At 41.2% G+C, this 18,943-nt stretch overlaps 1 protein-coding gene across 1 annotated transcript in view; it reads right to left on the bottom strand.

Annotated features, from left to right (window-relative positions):
- Nucleotides 1–18,943, bottom strand: part of LOC126456020 (dynein regulatory complex subunit 3-like) — a 172,198-nt gene that overhangs the window by 118,316 nt on the left and 34,939 nt on the right. The window contains exon 2 of the mRNA XM_050091778.1: nucleotides 16,125–16,408. Within this exon, the coding sequence (XP_049947735.1) occupies nucleotides 16,125–16,408 (284 nt within the window). The remainder of the gene's footprint in view (nucleotides 1–16,124; nucleotides 16,409–18,943) is intronic.

Genomic DNA, 18,943 nt, shown 5'->3' with positions numbered 1-18,943 from the left:
GTTTTAAGGGAGAGGGTAAGGAGTCATTCCAATCCCGGGAGTGGAAAGACTTACCGTAGGGGGAAAAAAGGACGGGTATACACTCGCACACACACACACACATATCCATCCACACATATACAGACACCAGACCTGCCAACCCAAAGTTTGGCACACATTTATTGATCCCACCGACACCCCGCACCCCTACCTTCTACCTTCTTCCTAAAATCCACAAACCCAATCATCCCGGCCGCCCCATTGTAGCTGGTTACCAAGCCCCCACAGAACATATCTCTGCCGACGTAGATCAACACCTTCAACCCATTACATGCAGTCTCCCATCCTTCATCAAAGACACCAACCACTTTCTCGAACGCCTGGAATCCTTACCCAATCTGTTACCCCCAGAAACCATCCTTGTAACCATTGATGCCACTTCCTTATACACAAATATTCTGCACGTCCAGGGCCTCGCTGCGATGGAGCATTTCCTTTCACGCCGATCACCTGCCACCCTACCTAAAAACTCTTTCCTCATCACCTTAGCCAGCTTCATCCTGACCCACAACTTCTTCACTTTTGAAGGCCAAACATACCAACAATTAAAGGGAACAGCCATGGGTACCAGGATGGCCCCCTCGTACGCCAACCTATTCATGGATCGCTTAGAGGAACCCTTCTTCGTTACCCAGGCCTGCCAACCCAAAGTTTGGCACAGATTTATTGATGACATCTTCATGATCTGGACTCACAGTGAAGAAGAACTCCAGAATTTCCTCTCCAACCTCAACTCCTTTGGTTCCATCAGATTCACCTAGTCCTACTCCAAATCCATGCCACTTTCCTTGACGTTGACCTCCACCTGTCGAATAGCCAGCTTCACACGTCCGTCCACATCAAACCCACCAACAAGCAACAGTACCTCCATTATGACAGCTGTCACCCATTCCACATCAAACGGTCCCTTCCCTACAGCCTAGGTCTTTGTGGCAAACGAATCTGCTCCAGTCCGGAATCCCTGAACCATTACACCAACAACCTGACAACAGCTTTCGCATCCCGCAACTACCCTCCCGACCTGGTACAGAAGCAAATAACCAGAGCCATTTCCTCATCGCCTCAAACCCAGAATCCCCCACAGAAGAACCAAAAAAGTGCCCCACTTGTGACAGGATACTTTCCAGGACTGGACCAGACTCTGAATGTGGCTCTCCAGCAGGGATACGACTTCCTCAAATCCTGCCCTGAAATGAGATCCATCCTTCATGAAATCCTCCCCACTCCACCAAGAGTGTCTTTCCGTCGTCCACCTAACCTTCATAACCTGTTAGTTCATCCCTATGAAATGCCCAAACCACCTTCCCTACCCTCTGGCTCCTATCCTTGTAACCGCCCCCGGTGTAAAACCTGTCCCATGCACCCTCTCACCACCACCTACTCCAGTCCTGTAACCCGGAAGGTGTACACGATCAAAGGCAGAGCCACGTGTGAAAGCACCCACGTGATTTACCAACTGACCTGCCTACACTGTGATGCATTCTATGTGGGAATGACCAGCAACAAACTGTCCATTCGCATGAATGGACACAGGCAGACAGTGTTTGTTGGTAATGAGGATCACCCTGTGGCTAAACATGCCTTGGTGCATGGCCAGCACATCTTGGCACAGTGTTACACCGTCCGGATTATCTGGATACTTCCCACCAACACCAACCTATCCGAACTCCGGAGATGGGAACTTGCTCTTCAATATATCCTCTCTTCCCGTTACCCACCAGGCCTCAATCTCCGCTAATTTCAAGTTGCCGCCACTCATACCTCACCCCGTCATTCAACATCATCTTTGTCTCTGCACTTCCGCCTCGACTGACATCTCTGCCCAAACTCTTTGTCTTTAAATATGTCTGCTTGTGTCTGTATATGTGTGGATGGATATGTGTGTGTGTGCGAGTGTATACCCATCCTTTTTCCCCCCTAAGGTAAGTCTTTCCACTCCCAGGATTGGAATGACTCCTTACCCTCTCCCTTAAAACCCACTTCCTTTCGTCTTTCCCTCTCATTCCCTCTTTCCTGATGAGGCAACAGTTTGTTGCGAAAGCTTGAATTTTGTGTGTATGTATGTGTCTGTTTGTGTTTCTATCAACCTGTCAGCACTTTCGTATGGTAAGTCACATCATCTTTGTTTTTTTTAAAATAGAGGGAAACATTCCATGTAGGAAAAAAATATCTAAAAACAAAGATGATGTGACTTACCAAATGAAAGTGCTGGCAGGTCGACAGACACACAAACAAACACAAACATACACACAAAATTCAAACTTTCGCAACAAACTGTTGCCTCATCAGGAAAGAGGGAAGGAGAGGGAAAGACGAAAGGATGTGGGTTTTAAGGGAGAGGGTAAGGAGTCATTCCAATCCCGGGAGCTGAAAGACTTACCTTAGGGGGAAAAAAGGACGGGTATACACTCGCACACACACATATCCATCCACACATATATGTCTGCTCGTGTCTGTATATGTGTGGATGGATATGTGTGTGTGCGAGTGTATACCCGTCCTTTTTGCCCCCTAAGGTAAGTCTTTCCGCTCCCGGGATTGGAATGACTCCTTACCCTCTCCCTTAAAACCCACATCCTTTCGTCTTTCCCTTTCCCTCTCCTTCCCTCTTTCCTGATGAGGCAACAGTTTGTTGCGAAAGCTTGAATTTTGTGTGTATGTTTGTTTGTGTGTCTGTCGACCTGCCAGCACTTTCATTTGGTAAGTCACATCATCTTTGTTTTTTTTTATAGATTAAACAAATCTGTTGAAACTATAATTAATCTAATCGTGTCTTTACGATACCTTCAGGAGTGATACCTATTCCTAGATTCATCATTTCACACTTTGTTAGTAGGTTTTGTCAGGATAGTTACTGCCTACCTTCAAATGTTGGCCAGTTCAGTTTCTTTAGCATCTCTGTGACATTTTTCCACAAGTCCAACGAAACTGTGACCATTCATGCAAAACTTTTACATCAGTATCTCCTCTTAGTCCTATTTGATAGGGGTCCCACATCATTGAATAATATTCCACGATGGGTTGCACAAGTGTTTTGTAAACATTCTCCTTCGTAGGCTGATAGCATTTCCATAGTTTTCTACCAATCAACCTACATCTGTCATCTGCTTTATCTATGACCTAGCCCCTGTGTTCATTGCATTTCATATGCCTATGAATTATTACACCTAAGTATTTTTGAGAGTGGACAAATTTCAACTAACTCATAGATATTATAGTCATAATGTACTATTTTGTTTTGTTTTGTGAAGTGCTCAATTTTACATATCTGATATTTAAAGCAAGTTACCAATACTTGCACCACTTTGAAATCTTATCAAGATCTGATTGAATATTTGTGCAGCTTTTTTCAACTAGTACTTCATTACAGATAACTGCATCACCAGCAAAAAGTCTGGCATTACTTTTAATGTTATCTACAAGATCATAAATACACAACTTGAACAACAAGGATCCCAACATACTTCCAGGTACACACTTGAAGTTACTTCTACATCTGACAATGACTCTCCATCCAAGATAACATGCTGTGTGTCCTCCCTACTGAGAAATCCTCAATTCAGTGACAAATTTTGCTCAATAACCCATATGAATGTACTTTCAAAAATAAGTGTAGGTGTGTTACCAAGACAAATGCTTTTAGGAAATCACGAAATACTGGATTTACATGACTGCTTCGACCTGTGGATTCCAGAATATTCAAGTGAGGAAACTGCAGGTTGAGTATCACATGGCGATATTTCTGGGACTCATGCTGGTTGGCATAGAAGAGGTAATTTTGTTTGAGGTTCCTCATTATGTTTGAGCTATGATTCTACAACAGGATCATATCTGTTATGCCTCTTTGTGGACAGGTGAGACCTGTCCTTGCTTTCAGCTACTGGGTATGTAGTTTGTTGTTTGAGTGGGGAGTCTATGCCAGATTATGGTTAAAAGAGGGGCTAACTCAGCTGCAAATTTTGTACAGAATGTGACAGGGATTCCAATAGGTGCTGTTTCCCAGCACCATTGCCATTAGTAGCGATATTACTCATGCGTTTAGCAGTGTGAGAATTAAACTGGGCAATACTCTTGGATTTTTGTTTGCAAAGGAACATTCAGTAACACAGGTCAGCACTGCTGGTTTCAGATCCTGTCACACCCATGAATGTCCAGACACTAATTTTGGCACCCCTAACAGCCTCTACATGTGATCAGAATTTCTTCATGTTTTGTGAGTGATCTTTCAGTAATATTCTGCTATAATGATCACTGAAGACTTCACGCATTGTCCTCTTGACAGGCAAAAGCATTTCATTTGGCATCACTTGATTTACAGCCCTACAATTTGTTTTGTGCCTATCATGCAAGTAGTCTCACCTTCTTTAGAAATGACTGTATATATCAGAATCTAGAAGCATGTGCTTGTTACTTGTTACTGAAGAATACTTGTAACTGTAAGAGCAGTTATCTAGATTTCTCACAAGTTGCTGAGTGTCTCCTAGTGGGGATCTGTAAACAGTCACAATTACAAGTGAAATTATTCTGCAGTAAGGACTCAAAAGCACATTCTTCTAGGTTGTGATCTACAGAGAAACTACCTGTTTAAATATTTTTTACTTTGTGTCCAACTTTTTTAAATGCAGCAACACCTCATTTTTACTTGTTGACTCTACACGAACATGATGGTAGACTGTATTCCTTGATATTTAAGATGGTGATTTGAAAAGTTCTCGGAATCACCATGAGAGGTCAGTGCTAGCGCAACGAGTTGTTCACATGATATTCATTTCACTGTTGCCTGTAAAAAAGTGTCATGTCAGTGCTCTTGGAAGAAAGCTGTGGTGGTGACGTGGCTCTATTGTTGTTCCCATGTAGTGATTTGCAAAGATGGAAAATATTGAGGTTCGAGCAGTGATTAATTACTTTGTAAAGAAAGGTATGGAAGCAAAGTACATTCATGCCGCTTTCCAGAATACACTGGGGGACTCTGCTCCATATTCAACTGTTGCCAAGTGGACAAATGACTTTAAATTTGGTCAGGAGAGCTTAGATGATGATCCATTGAATGGACGGCCAAGATGTGTCACTACTTCAGAAATCATTGCAGAAGTTCACAAAATGGTCACGGAGGATCAACGATTGAAAGTGCATGAAATTGCTCATGTTTGCCAGATGTCATCTGAAAGGGTATATCACATTTTAACTGAAGAATTAGAAATGAAAAAATTATCTACAAGATGGGATCCATGACTCTTGTCACTGAGAATGGACATATCCGAACAATGTTTGGCCCGTTTTAGGAGAAACGAACAAGATTTTTTGCACTGGTTTGTGACCACAGATGAAACTTGGGGGCACTGCTATAGCCTAGAGACAAAACAACAGTCAAAGCAGAGGAAACATGATGATTCTCCGCCACCAAAGAAAGCATGGACAATTCCTTCGACAAGAAAGGTCATGGCGTCAGTGTTCTGGGATGCGAAGGAGATTCTGTATGTAGATTATCTCCCCACTGGACAAACAATTACTGGAGAATACTATGCTAACCTCCTGGACAAATTGCAACAAAGGATTCGTGAAAAAAGGCCAGGTTTAGCAAGGAAGAAAGTCACCTTCCATCAAGACCATGCATGCCCACACAAGTGCCATCACCATGGCAAAATTACATGAACTAAGGTATGAATTGTTGCCACATCCACCTTATTCACCTGATATGGCTCTGTCAGACTTTCATCTCTTCCCAGAACTGAAAATTTTTCTTGGTGGACAAAGATTCACTGCAAACCAAAAATTTATAGCCAGAGTTGACAACTGTTTTGCAAGCCTGGAAGAAACTCATTTTCAAGATGGAATCAAGGCACTGGAACTTCGTTGGACCAAGTGCATTAATCTACAAGGAGACTATTCTGAGAACTTTTCAAACCACCCTCGTACCTTCTCTACTCCTGTGGGTACGTTCAGATTAGACAGGCACAGAATATCTATCTCTTCAAAATTTTCCGTATCTTATAGACAAACCAGAAACTCACCAACCTAGTGTTTCAGCCTCTTAATATTCTGATGAAACTAATTTTATTTTTCTAAAACTCATAGACACATTACAATCCAATTCTGTTTTCATTACTTTATTACTTTCAAGACTACCTGGCTCATAACCTGGATCTGACTCTAGTAATCACAGGTACTTTTCCTTGTGTGGTAGTGGATCTCCTTACACTTGCTGCGAGATGCTCAAGTAATCTGTCATACCCCCTCCTATGCAGATGCAGGCCATGATCTGTGTATCCCGTCTACCAATTGCAGCTCAGATACAAAACTGTACTGCAGCTGGTCAGTGCAAATACTCCCTGCCATATTCACACTGCTTGCAATAATCTGCTGGCATAATATTTTGGTGACCAGTTGTATTAATTATCTGGGATGCTTCTGTACTGTCGCAGCGAGGGGACTCACATGAACCTGGGGCACATGCTCACAAACATGGCCACTCTTCCTGTCTATACAAACCGGCTGTCCAGCCAATAATAAGGAGCATAGGTGAGCACTCGGGGCGCGGACTATGGTCTCATCAGCTGGGGAAGCACCATCAGTCTACCACTGTCCACCGTCCTGCCAGGTGCTGCCAGCGAGACATTGAGGCCACATTTCTCTCCCACTGTTTGCCACTTTTTTCGTCAGGTGCAAAGATAAGTATGTGGTGCAGTGAAATTTTGTTGGATCAAAGATTTTAAACTAGTGCATCTACAGAGTATCACCATTTCTACAAGTGGGATTATTTCAGTATAAATGTGATGTAAGATTATTTAACCAAGATAAAATATGTGACACATTAACTAATGAACTATAGACAAAATACAATATTCACAGAAGAAAATAATTGTACAATAAATTTAAGTGACATATTCCAAAGATGTGGCTGAACAAAATAATCTTGTCTTATTAGGTACTACATTACAGACACATAACAGTAATGTTATTAAGCAGGTGAGGGAAGCGGCTGTGATTATACTGTAGTAGCCAAGTAACACACAAAACTGATCCAAGTAACACAAATATGGCTTTATTTATAAACCTCTGCACAACAATGGAAAAAAGCCTCTCGTGACTCTACGCATAACAAGATGCAGAACAACTGATGTGAACTGCACAAACCAGAAGAACATTGAGACAGTCAGTCAGTGCCACTCTGCACATATACAGATGTGAGTTGTCGGTAGATGGTGCGGTGTGTGCACACTTCCTACAGGCGACCTCTAGTGGCCGATCACAAGAGCGGGCATACTATACTTCTTGCACTCTCACTCACATGCACTAGTAGCAGGATACAGCATACCTCTCCCTTGTGCCAAGTGGGTGCCCAAATGACAGAGGAAACACCAGTCACCCTACGAGAGGCACGTCTGTCAGATCCGGAGCAGGGGCAGCCTATGCTGATGGTGGGACCAGACAGTGTGCCGGGCGATCACTGGAGCATGGGACCAGAAAGCATGGAAACGTGGGCACGCCAGAGGGCACTGGGCCCGCAAGGTGCCTGACAATGGCACCGGAAAGGATGGCGCCATCACCATCTCTGTTCCTTCATCAGCAGGCAGGTCCCAATGCAGAGGAGACAGGGCCAGGCCCACCGGTGACAATGGCAAAGGCAACGACGGCAAGGTGATCAGTCGAGGTATCCTAACCAGAAGAACAGGCTGCAGCAATGGACCCGAGGCCAGAGACAGACTGCTGCTCAGTGCAGGGAAGCTAGAATCCCGTGGCACTGCACGTGCAGGAGGCAGCCATTGGGACGAGGGCAACTCCACAGCAGGTGATGGTGGCTCAAGGTGGATGGCAGCAAGGAGGGCTGCGAAAATGGGGGCTACACCCATGAACTGATAGCTACTGGGCACAAGTGGGGGCACAACTGATCAAAGCAGCATGCTACAGGATCATCGAGCGTGTGAACATTGCACAGATGGTGCCCCCAGTGGTGGATAACAGTGGTCAGTATCCACTTGGGCCGGCAACCAAGCTCCCGCACCTGTGATCCCCGTGCAAGCGGCCAGACGAACCCCACCACAGCAGGTGTGGTGGAGGCTGCAGAAGGTGGAGGAGCATGCATAGTTGGCAGCTGTGAAGCAGCTCAGTTGGGTTCCGTCCATCCGTAGGCATGAAGTGATAGGTGCTCAGAAGTTGGAGAATGGTGTCACCTGCTGAAGAACCTACTACAAACTTTTTCATTTGGGACTTGAATATATGTACTAGTCATTCTATCTCACCACTTGAGTGAGGGTGGACCCTTAACATGATGAATGCCGTGATGGGAACAAAACAACTGAAAGGAGAGAGAAACAAACTGCTGCCCGTTATCGGAAATCAGGGTACAAGGCAACCCCTCAATAGAAAAAACTCTCGAAAGTGAATTGTGACCTCAGCCAACTTCAATGCACACCAGAGAATGCAAAGAAATCAGGAAAATACATCCACAACCAGAATTCAAGAAGAGACCCACAAAGCCTTTATCAATTCATTCTCATGGCTGACATGGAGTGGGCCAGACCAACAGAGATGCCCTGGGAGCTGCTGTCGTTGAGCCCACTGCTCGTAAGCCATGACAAAACAGACAATTTTGCCATCAATCCCTGGCCAAAAAACATGTCTCCTAGCTAACAGTTTAGTGTGCAAAACTTCCCACTGGCCCTGGTGGCGTGGATCTCGTTCGGTAATGTGGCGGAAATGACTACTCTGGGAGGGAGGTCTCTCATGGATAACAGGAAAACACTGTCAAAAACAGAGGCAATATCATAGGTATAATAGTCACACAGGGGTTTGTAACCTGACCTGGTGGTTTTTCTGGCCAGCCCTGTTGAAAAAACTGAACCACCCGATAAAGAACCAGGTCAGCAGCAGCAGCAACTGCTATGCGCAAGCCTGTAATTGGGAAACCCTCAAACTTGGTCTGTGTTTCAGTATCAAAGTGGAAGCAAAGCAATTTCTCATGATCAAAGTCAGGATCAGGACCCACAGGAAGGTGGGACAAAGTGTCCACAATGACACGTTTAGACATAGGTAGAAAATGGATTTTGTAATAGTAGTGAGACAAGAACAGCACCCTGCATTGTAGGTGGTGTGCTGCCTTATCAGGTGAGGAAGTGTGAGGATAACAAGGAAACCATGGGTTTATGGTCAATAATAAGGTGAAACTTGGATTCATACAAAAAAAATTCTGGAGAGCATAGACTATGTCAAGAGTCTCTTTTCTCACCTCAGAGTAATGCTGCTGGGCCGGAGGGTGAGATCTGAGATGAAAGCAACAAGTCATTCAGAGATCTCGGCGTACTGGTGCACTAGAATCACTCCAAGGCCATACTATGAGACGTCAGTCACCAAAACTAGGTGCTGGTCTGCAGAGAACGTAGCTAAACAAGGAGCCAAGGGCAGTTTGAATTTCAACATTTGAAAAACATTCGCAATCTGGTCTCCAGCAAAAAGATATGTTCTTGCATAGCACAACATGCAACAAGCAGGTCAATGTGGCTGCCCCTGGTAGAAATTTATGGTAGTAGGCTATCTTCCCAAGGAAGATCTGAAGCCCCTTCATGGGAGAAGGGTGAGGCATAGACACAATAGTAGAGATGTGGTCTGGCTAAGGGCAAACCCCATCATGCGAGATCTCGAACACCAAACAAATGATAGAAGGTTTTTTTAAAAAAACTGAGATTTCGTGAGGTTACACTGTAAACCTGCAAACTGTAAGGTTGAAAACAAAACGCGCCAATTTTTCAAGTGACTGGCCATGGAGGAACCACGACAACAATATCATCATCCACATAATTAATGCAACCCAGGACAGGCATAGTCAGTTGCTCTAAACATCATTGGAAAATAGTAGGAATACTAACCACATCAAAAGGTAGGTGCAAATATTGATAGAGACCTAAAAGAGTATTCAAAGCCATACCTCACAGAGACTCTTCATGCACAGGAACCTGCAGATGTGCTTCAGACAAATCACTTTTAGAAAATTACTGGCCACACGATATTTTCGCCAACAGTTCCTCCTTGTGTTGGAGAGGGTACGTACCCACAATTGACTGCGTGTTGAAATTAATACTGAAGTCGCCGCAGAGGCAAAGTTTCCCCAATGGCTTCCAAACTATAACCAAAGGGGATGACCATTCATCATCCATAACAGATTGTAGCACCTCCAGAGGTTGAAGTCTGTCCAGGCGACAGGAATACGACATGAATGACAAAAATGAGGACGAGCTGTGGATTTCAAATGAAAAATATGAACAGAAAAATTCGTAGCACACCCAACACCTCCTGAAAACAGGCCCACAAACTCCCCATACAGGGTTTCCAATTGGGAATACAGTACCTGATCAGACACAAGGTGAACTGCATTGGTGACAGAAAATCCAAATGCCTTAGATGCATCACTACTGGACAAGTTCTCAACACCAACATCAATGGCCTCCAAGCATGTAATGAAACAAACCACTGACTTGTAACAGACAGATGCCTTAAATTGTCCCAACAATGCAGTAGTGTTCTGTTTGTTATAACTGATCAGCTTCCACGTGAACGGTGGCGAGCCTAAACTCATATAGGTTTGAGAATTCAATAACATCACTGCAGACGGGACACTTGGTGAAAACACTTAACTCGATAAACAAGTTGGGAGTACTCCCAAGCATTGTTGGAGTGGCACAGTTTACGTCCATGTCCATATCCTGAGCAATCTTTGGTGAATGACACATAGAGGTGATGTGGTCCTTCTTCTCACAAGATTTATAAGTAGCCCAAAATTTAAGCATGCCAAACATTCAACTGGACAAAACAGAAATACAAGAAGGAAACAGAGAACGCTGCTGTTGTCACTGTGGTGATCATGGCTGTTTGTGTTGGCCTTGGTCTGCTTCGCATTGGGCCCGCATCTTTCCTGCCACTTCCTCGTGCAAGCTATCTGTTGTCCCAGTGGGCACATCTTGTGACACTACTGCCAAATCACCCCAAGTTCCAATTTAATGCCCCACTGCCTAAGAAACTTCAAAAGATTGTGCTATTTGCAAAACTTCTGTCAGCACCATAGTGTCTGCATAAAAGTCATTATGGGCATCAGTAATGAATTGACATTTACAGCTAAGTCTGTTCAGTTCAGCTGCCCAGACCCTGTACAATTGGTCTGATTTCTTGCTGAACAAGAACTTGTACCGCTATGACATGCTTTCATTTGTGATGGTAAAGGGACAAAGGAACAATAAACTACACATTTGATCTAAAGTAAGAGTTTCCAGTTTTTGTAAAGGGGCAAGCTGACATAATAACTGATACACCTCAGGTGGAATCAATGAGCAGAAGAGGGTTTTGCAAAAATTTGAGTCTGTCACACTGATAGATAAAAAAAGGTGCCCGATTCTTTTTTCGTACACTACCCAATCCTCAGCTGAATCGTCATACAGAGGAAAAGTGGGTGATTGGACCCATGGAACGGTACCGTCTGTTAATGGAAGGCAACAAAGTGGTCACTGCCGAAGTAATCTGTTCAGTCAGGGCCTGCAGCACTGTGTCCATAATTACTAAACCTGATGAAACCACTCTTAAAGACTGCACATCCAGAAACCATTCCAAACGTGTTGTCAGTTGTGCAGTAACCACTTAATACGCAAAACTGATCCAAGTAACTGAAATATGGCTTTCTCATAAACCTTTGCATAATAACAGAAATAAACCTCTTGTGACTCCACACTTAACAAGACACAGAACAGTTGATGTGAACGGTGCAAACTGATTCAGTCAGTGCTGCTCCATGCATATATAGCTGCGAGTCGCTGGTATAAGGCACAATGGAGACTGTGCTGTGTGCATGCTTCTTACAGGTGGCCTCTAGGGGCTGGTTGCACTGACACAGTTGGCAGTTGATATGAGTACACACGTATGGTGACACTATACTGGATGCACTCACACCCACATGCACTAGTACCAGGATACAGTAATACAAAGCAATTTTTTAACACACCAATGGGATTATAGTAACTGAAACAAAGGAAGATGGGGCATGTGAGTAAGAGGAGTAATTCACAACATAGCCTGGATGGGATTATGGGTAATATCTGCAATTAGAAGTGGCAAGTAAGAGAGCTAAGTCTGGCCATTCAGTACTAAGCTTATGTTTATGGACATGTGTTTGTTAATTTCCATTATTTCAAGATAGGTCATTATCTTTCCTTCATGGAGGATGAACTAGCTAATGGAAATTAATAAACATATGTCCATCAACCCAAGTTTAGTATCGAATGGCTGGACACAGTTCCCTTACTTGCCAATTCTAACTGCAGATGCTACCCATAATCCCATGCAGGCCTTGTTGTAAATTAGTCCTCTTACTCATGTATCCCACTTTCCTTTATTTAACTTACTATAATTTCTCTCATCACATAAATAATTTACTTTTTATAATCACAGATGCTCCAGTCACCTGTTCAGTATCACTACTATACCTTATCTGCTTGTAATTTAGGACCTATTAAAGACAAGATTATTTTTATTAGCCACATCTATGGAATATGTCACCAAAATTTATTGCTCCATTATTTTTTTCTACGTACAACTGTTGTAATTTGTCCATAGTTCATTAGTTAATGTATCTGACATTTTATCTTAGTTAAATAATCCTACATTGCATTTACACAGAAGTAATTACTACTGTTTTATTCCTATTTCTAACATTAACATTTTTTGTCTCTGGATGTGGAGATACTCTGTAGATGCACTAGTCTGAAATCTTGGATCCAACAAAACTTCACTGCACCACATACTTATCTTTGTACCTGATGGTGGTGTAACAGCCAAAAACTGGTTCAGGTAACAAATAATATTGTGGAATATTACACCAGTGTTGTGTGTATCTGATTAATAATTAATCCAAATGTTAAAAGCACGTGGATATTATGTATTATGGGGCAGGAAGATTTACGTATCATGATTCTTAGGGCAGAAAATATTTGATGTTTTTCCAAATAAAAGCTCATCAGCTGCTAGACAGTTTTTGAAGAAAGAGATTAAAAATCTAAAAATTACTGTATCAGATCCACTTTTATACCATATTCTGGTTTGTAAGCTCAAAGGGGATGCCTTCTTTTCATATAGTGTCATAATAAGTTAGTTGTGAGGCATATTTTTTATAGCACAGCTTGGTTCTCTAAAAATACAGGGTGTCCCACTCAAACCTCCCTGATTTCAAGAGCCCAGGAGAGAAAAACCACAGTAGATACAACAATGAAAAATTCACCACATTGTAGAGCATCTCAAATAATTTATATTCCCATGTGAGAAGTGCCAATTATCATCGCAAGAGTGCAGCATGGTAGCATGAAGTGAAAATGGCGACTCCACAGCAGCGTGCGCAAGCAGTAGCATGGTTTGCAGAAACAAAATCGCTGATTACTGTCCAAAGAAGTTATCGTTGTGAGTATGAATGTTGTCCACCTGATGTGAAAACAACTAAGGAATGGTATAGGAAGTTTCTGGGAACAGGAAGTGTTCTGAAACATTCGGGCATTGCAAGTTATGGAGTTTCAGAAGAGACAGTTTAGGACATCAGACAAAAGTTTCTCAGAAGCCCACGTAAGTTAATTCGTCAAGCATCTAGGCAACTTGATGTACCTGGATCAACATTGCATCATGTAGTTCACCAGTGTCTTAATAGGTGTGCTTACAAAGTGCAAATTCTGCAACATCTGATGCTGAACGACAAGCCATGCCGACAACATTTTTCTGTGAATATGCTGTAGCATATAGATATGGATGCCAGCTCCTGGGAAAGGTGTTTATTCTCAGATGAGGTAACCTTTTATCTATCAGGAAGGGTTAACAGGCATAATGCTTGGATTTGCAGTTCGCAAAATCTGCACGTTCTCATTGAACATGTTCGTGATAGCCCTCAACTAACCATCTGGTGCGGGCTAATGCATGACAGGATTGTTGGATCGTTCTTCTTTGCAGAACAAACAGTGAATGGGGCAGTGTATCTGGACATTTTGGAGCAGTTTGTGTACCCCAAGATACACGACTTGCAACCCAACATCATTTTTCAACAAGATAGAGCTCCGCTGCATTGGTCAACAGTTGTTCGCAAGTTCCTGGATAGGAAATTTCCCAATCGTTGGATCGGACACGGAGGACCCATTGCCTGGCCACCACATTCACCCGACATTACACCGCTTGATTTCTTCATGTGGGGATTTGTGAAGGACCGCATGTATGCAACCGAAGTGGACGATATTCCTACATTGCGACATCGTATCACTAATGTAATATGCAACAATAACAGAGTAAATGTTACAAAGAACTTGGTAAGAAACTGAATATCAACTCGATATTCTTCGTGTTACAAATGGTTCACATGTAGAGGTGTATTGATGATAAATACATAAATTCTTTGAGATGCTCTACAGTGTGGTGCATTTTTCATTGTCATATCTATTGCACTTTTTTTTTCCTGAGTCTTTAAAATAAGGGAGGTTTGAGTGGGACACCCTTTATATTATTCTTTATTGCTGATTTTGGAAGAAATCAATATTGTTTCATCACAATGCATGCTTAATTCCAAAGAACACTACTTTTATCTTTCAAAGGCATGATTTGTGTATTATCATTACAATCCCATCTGAATAAATATTTTGTTGACCTGACGTACACTGGAGGCACTGCTGTTCTGTATATCATGAACCTAATATCCAACATTAATTACTTGATAGCTAAAACTGGACTCACACTTTTTGCACATCACAACTTGTGTTTAAGGCCCTTCAGGATACTCAGCACATTGTTTATTGCAGCAGAGAATGGTATCTATCTGGATAGTGTTGAGACATTCCTTTCCAAATGAAGAAATAACTGGTCTAGTTTTTGAAATATCATAGACTAGGATAGACTCCTGATCCTTTAAAGAATTGTATTTTCATGCATAAAATACCATATCTCCCCAACTATGTGTCATACAATAACATAACACAGCAAGTACAGTCAGTGGTATGTGTGCAGAGTGTGTTGCAAATTGACAGGAAAGAAGTAATAAATTAAAACACTGTGCCTGATGCTGCATTTTCACTGCTTGAACAGTAGAAATGTAATAAGCAATGAACTTTTTCTCCTCTCATCATTTTGTGAGGGTGTCAGTTTGTTAGGAGTCGTTAAGTGTTGTCATTCTCAAATACTGGATGAATACAGTTTGAGTAATGTGTGCACCATGAATTATGATGACTCAAGACATATACTAATTCATGGTATCTGGATACTGATGGTTCCAGTATGCCAATATCGGTACATCTGAATGTGTATACACAAAGTGCACATTGGCCTCAAGATGGCATATGGTCAATAGCTGCATGAAATATTGAAAATCAAATTTTTGTTGTCCCTGGAAGCTGTTAGATAACCAAATTGCAACTGGGCCTGTGATTACGACCCCCCCCCCCCCCCCCCCCAGCCCCTCCCGCCCCATGTTTCTCTTGCATTTGATGCAGCCCATTAATAATAATTAGAGACCACATTTCTTGTGGCTGTATTTTCTGTGTCATTAATACAGTAGTTTCCTCACTTGCTCTTGATTCTTTCACCTCTTAAGGGCAGTTTCTCACTCCAAGTGTAGGACAGAGTCCTTATCCTTTTTGCCTGCTTTTCTGTCCTCTTTTTAGGGGGCAACTGGCAGCTGAAGGCTAACTTTTTTTTATTGTCAATCACTGGTTGTCGATTACTGTTATAATTCAAAAAGCAAGAAGTTATTGATTTACTGAATTCAACCTACTGTTACAGAAATACAGCTACAGTAGGGCATACATGAACAGCCATATGTACTACTGAATTAGTATGCAAATAAAGCTAACTAGTTTTAAAAAGTAGCTATTTGAATTTACAGACAATATATGTTGTATCGCGAAACTCAATCTGTAGCGATGTTGCAGCCAATATGATATGCTTAGAATATTAAAACCTGTATAGAGATTTAGCTAATTTAACATTCGCTTTACTGAGGTGCTTTGAGCCTACTACACTCTACTCAACATCAAGCTCCAAATTAATTATAAGCATGTAGTTTATTTTCATAAAACAAACCTTACATTGTCCCAGTCTGCTAATTTGTTTTTTCCAATGCTGAAAAGCCTAAGATTGACTAAACTGTCCATATTCTCCACCTTTGAAATGCTGTTATTGTATATGGTGAAGATTTCAAGCTTAGTCAAATTATCCAAGTTCTCTATAACTTCTATGTAGTTGAAGGATAAATCCAATTCTTTCAGATTTACCAGGGCATCCAAATTTTCTATCTTCTGGATTTTATTCAGTGCTAGATGCAGTTTCACAAGGGACGTCATCATCCACAGATTATCAATTCTTAGGATATCTGAAATTTGTTGACAACACAATGCAATGTCTTATCTTTTTATCACTGGAGAAATTGAAATTCCAAATTTTTATTTATGATGATAATAAAGACACAGAACAGCAACAGTAATAGTACTGGAAGATTTTACACAGGAAGTTTTGCAAGTTTACAACTGTAAATTGAAAAAAGATTTTAACAACATGTCCTTCTGAAAACTACCTAGGTATCATCTTCATTCTAGGTTTCCCATTTATTAGCAAAATAAGCTTCTCATTTAAAATAATCAGACAGATGCCAATTCAATCATATTATAACATAGCCTGACAATAGATAACCATTCTTATTTGCTTCAGCATCTGTCTGTAGTATAATGACTACAAATGCAACAAATTTACACTGGCTTAATAAAGAAATTGTCATTGTCTTTTCAATCTATTCTATCACTCCTGTCAATCTTGCTGGATAATGACCACTGATTGAAGATAACAATTTAAGAATGGATATATATATATAGCAATCAGTTTTTGGACACTCACTTATACAGATGTTTAGTTAATGTGCATAAGTGCACCATTGAAATAAATAGTGAAGGTCAGAAATTAACATATTCTGTTGCAAAATATTTTTTATTTATTTATCCGTCTGTAGACAATAAATATTGTATGGATGTTGTCCAAAAGTACATGTAAATTTATGAGAACAATTTGTGCAACAGGAACATAAAAAAATTTTACATTAAGTAGTACAAAGTATAATACATACAAAATTGTTCAAACAACTGCACAAAGAATAATATTTGGTCATACACATCACAGTAACATAACTTTTTTTACATGTTTACTGACAGTATTGTAGCTGCATAGTCTGTTTGCCCTAAGGCTTTACTTTTGTCTTCCCTAAACAGGAATCTGTTATATTCACTGCAATAATACAGAAAAGATTTTACCACACTCAACAGCTATCCATCATAATTAAAAAATTAACAGAAACTTTAGGGGATAAAAGACAGTGTTTTCAGTTTTGCCTTAATATAAACAATATCAGAATTATTTATTGGGCTAAATAGTCATTTACTGAGTAAAAACATTGTTCAAGTAGAAATCCTTTAAATTCTACTTTAAATCTGTTTTCATCTTTTAATTTTCTGATGTTGGCTGGCAGTATGTTGTAGAGTTTTGTACCAATATGGCTCACATGCCTTTGTGTATGTGTTCTTTTTGTTCGCTGAGTATGGAGTGCTGTGCTATTTCTAGTACTGTAGTTATGCAAGTCGGCATTTGTCTGAAAATCTGCAAGGTGGGCCCTAACATATAACACACATTTGTGTATATACAGGGTGGTCCATTGATCATGACCAGGCCAAATATCTCATGAAATAGGTGTCAAATGAAAAAACTGCAAAGAACAAAACTTGTCTAGGTTGAAGGGGGAAACCAGATGGCACTATGGTTGGCCCGCTAGATGGCGCTGCCATAGGTCAAACGGTTATCAACTGTGTTTTTTTTTAAATAGGAACCCCCATTTTTTATTACATATTCATGTAGTATGTAAAGAAATATGAATGTTTTAGTTGGACCACATTTTTGCTTTGTGATAGATGATGCTGTAATAGTCACGAACATAAGACTCAAAATTTTAGATGAACAGTTTGTAACAGGTAGGTTTTTTAAATTAAAATACAGACCATAGGTACGTCTGAACATTTTATTTCAGTTGTTCCAATGTGATACATGTACCTTTGTGAACTTATCATTTCTGAGAACGCATGCTGTTATAGCGCGATTACTTGTAAATACTACATTAATTAATTAAATGCTCAAAATTATGTCCGTCAACCTCAATGCATTTGGCAATACGTGTAGCGACGTTCCTCTCAACAGCGAGTAATTCGCCTTCCGTAATGTTCACACATGCATTGACAATGCACTGACGCATGTTATAAGGCATTGTCGGTGGATCACAATAGCAAATATCCTTAAACTTTCCACACAGAAACAAATCCGGGGACGTCAGATCCGGTGAACGTGCGGGTTAAATAGAACGCATGCAAAAAATCTGTCGCTGTCCTGTAATTTCTCTTGTGCCCAGTAGCAGCTAAAACACCTTCTGGGGCATCATCATTTGTTGCAGGTCATGGTTGACGTTTCACATGTGGCTGAACACTTCCTGTTTCCTTAAATAACATTAACTATCCGGCAAATGGTCCGGGCACTTGGATGATGTCATCCAGGATACCGAGCAGCATACATAGCACAGGGCTGTTGGGCATTTTGATCACAATAGCCATACATCAACATGATCGACCTTTTCCGCAATTGGTAAACGGTCCATTTCAACACGGGTAATGTATCATGAAGCAAATACCGTCCGCACTGGCGGAATGTTACGTGATACCAAGTACTTATACATTTGCGACTATTACAGCACCATCTATCACAAAGCGAAAAAAGTGGTCCAACTAAAACATTCATATTTCTTTACGTACTACATGAATATGTAATAAAAAGTGGGTATTCCTATTTAAAAAAGTGCAGTTGATATCCGTTTGACCTA

This window comes from Schistocerca serialis, chromosome 1, assembly GCF_023864345.2.
Source record: "Schistocerca serialis cubense isolate TAMUIC-IGC-003099 chromosome 1, iqSchSeri2.2, whole genome shotgun sequence".
Classification (NCBI taxonomy): domain Eukaryota; kingdom Metazoa; phylum Arthropoda; class Insecta; order Orthoptera; family Acrididae; genus Schistocerca; species Schistocerca serialis.
Note: the sequence above shows the minus strand (reverse complement) of the source record. Positions and strands in the feature narration are given on the sequence as shown.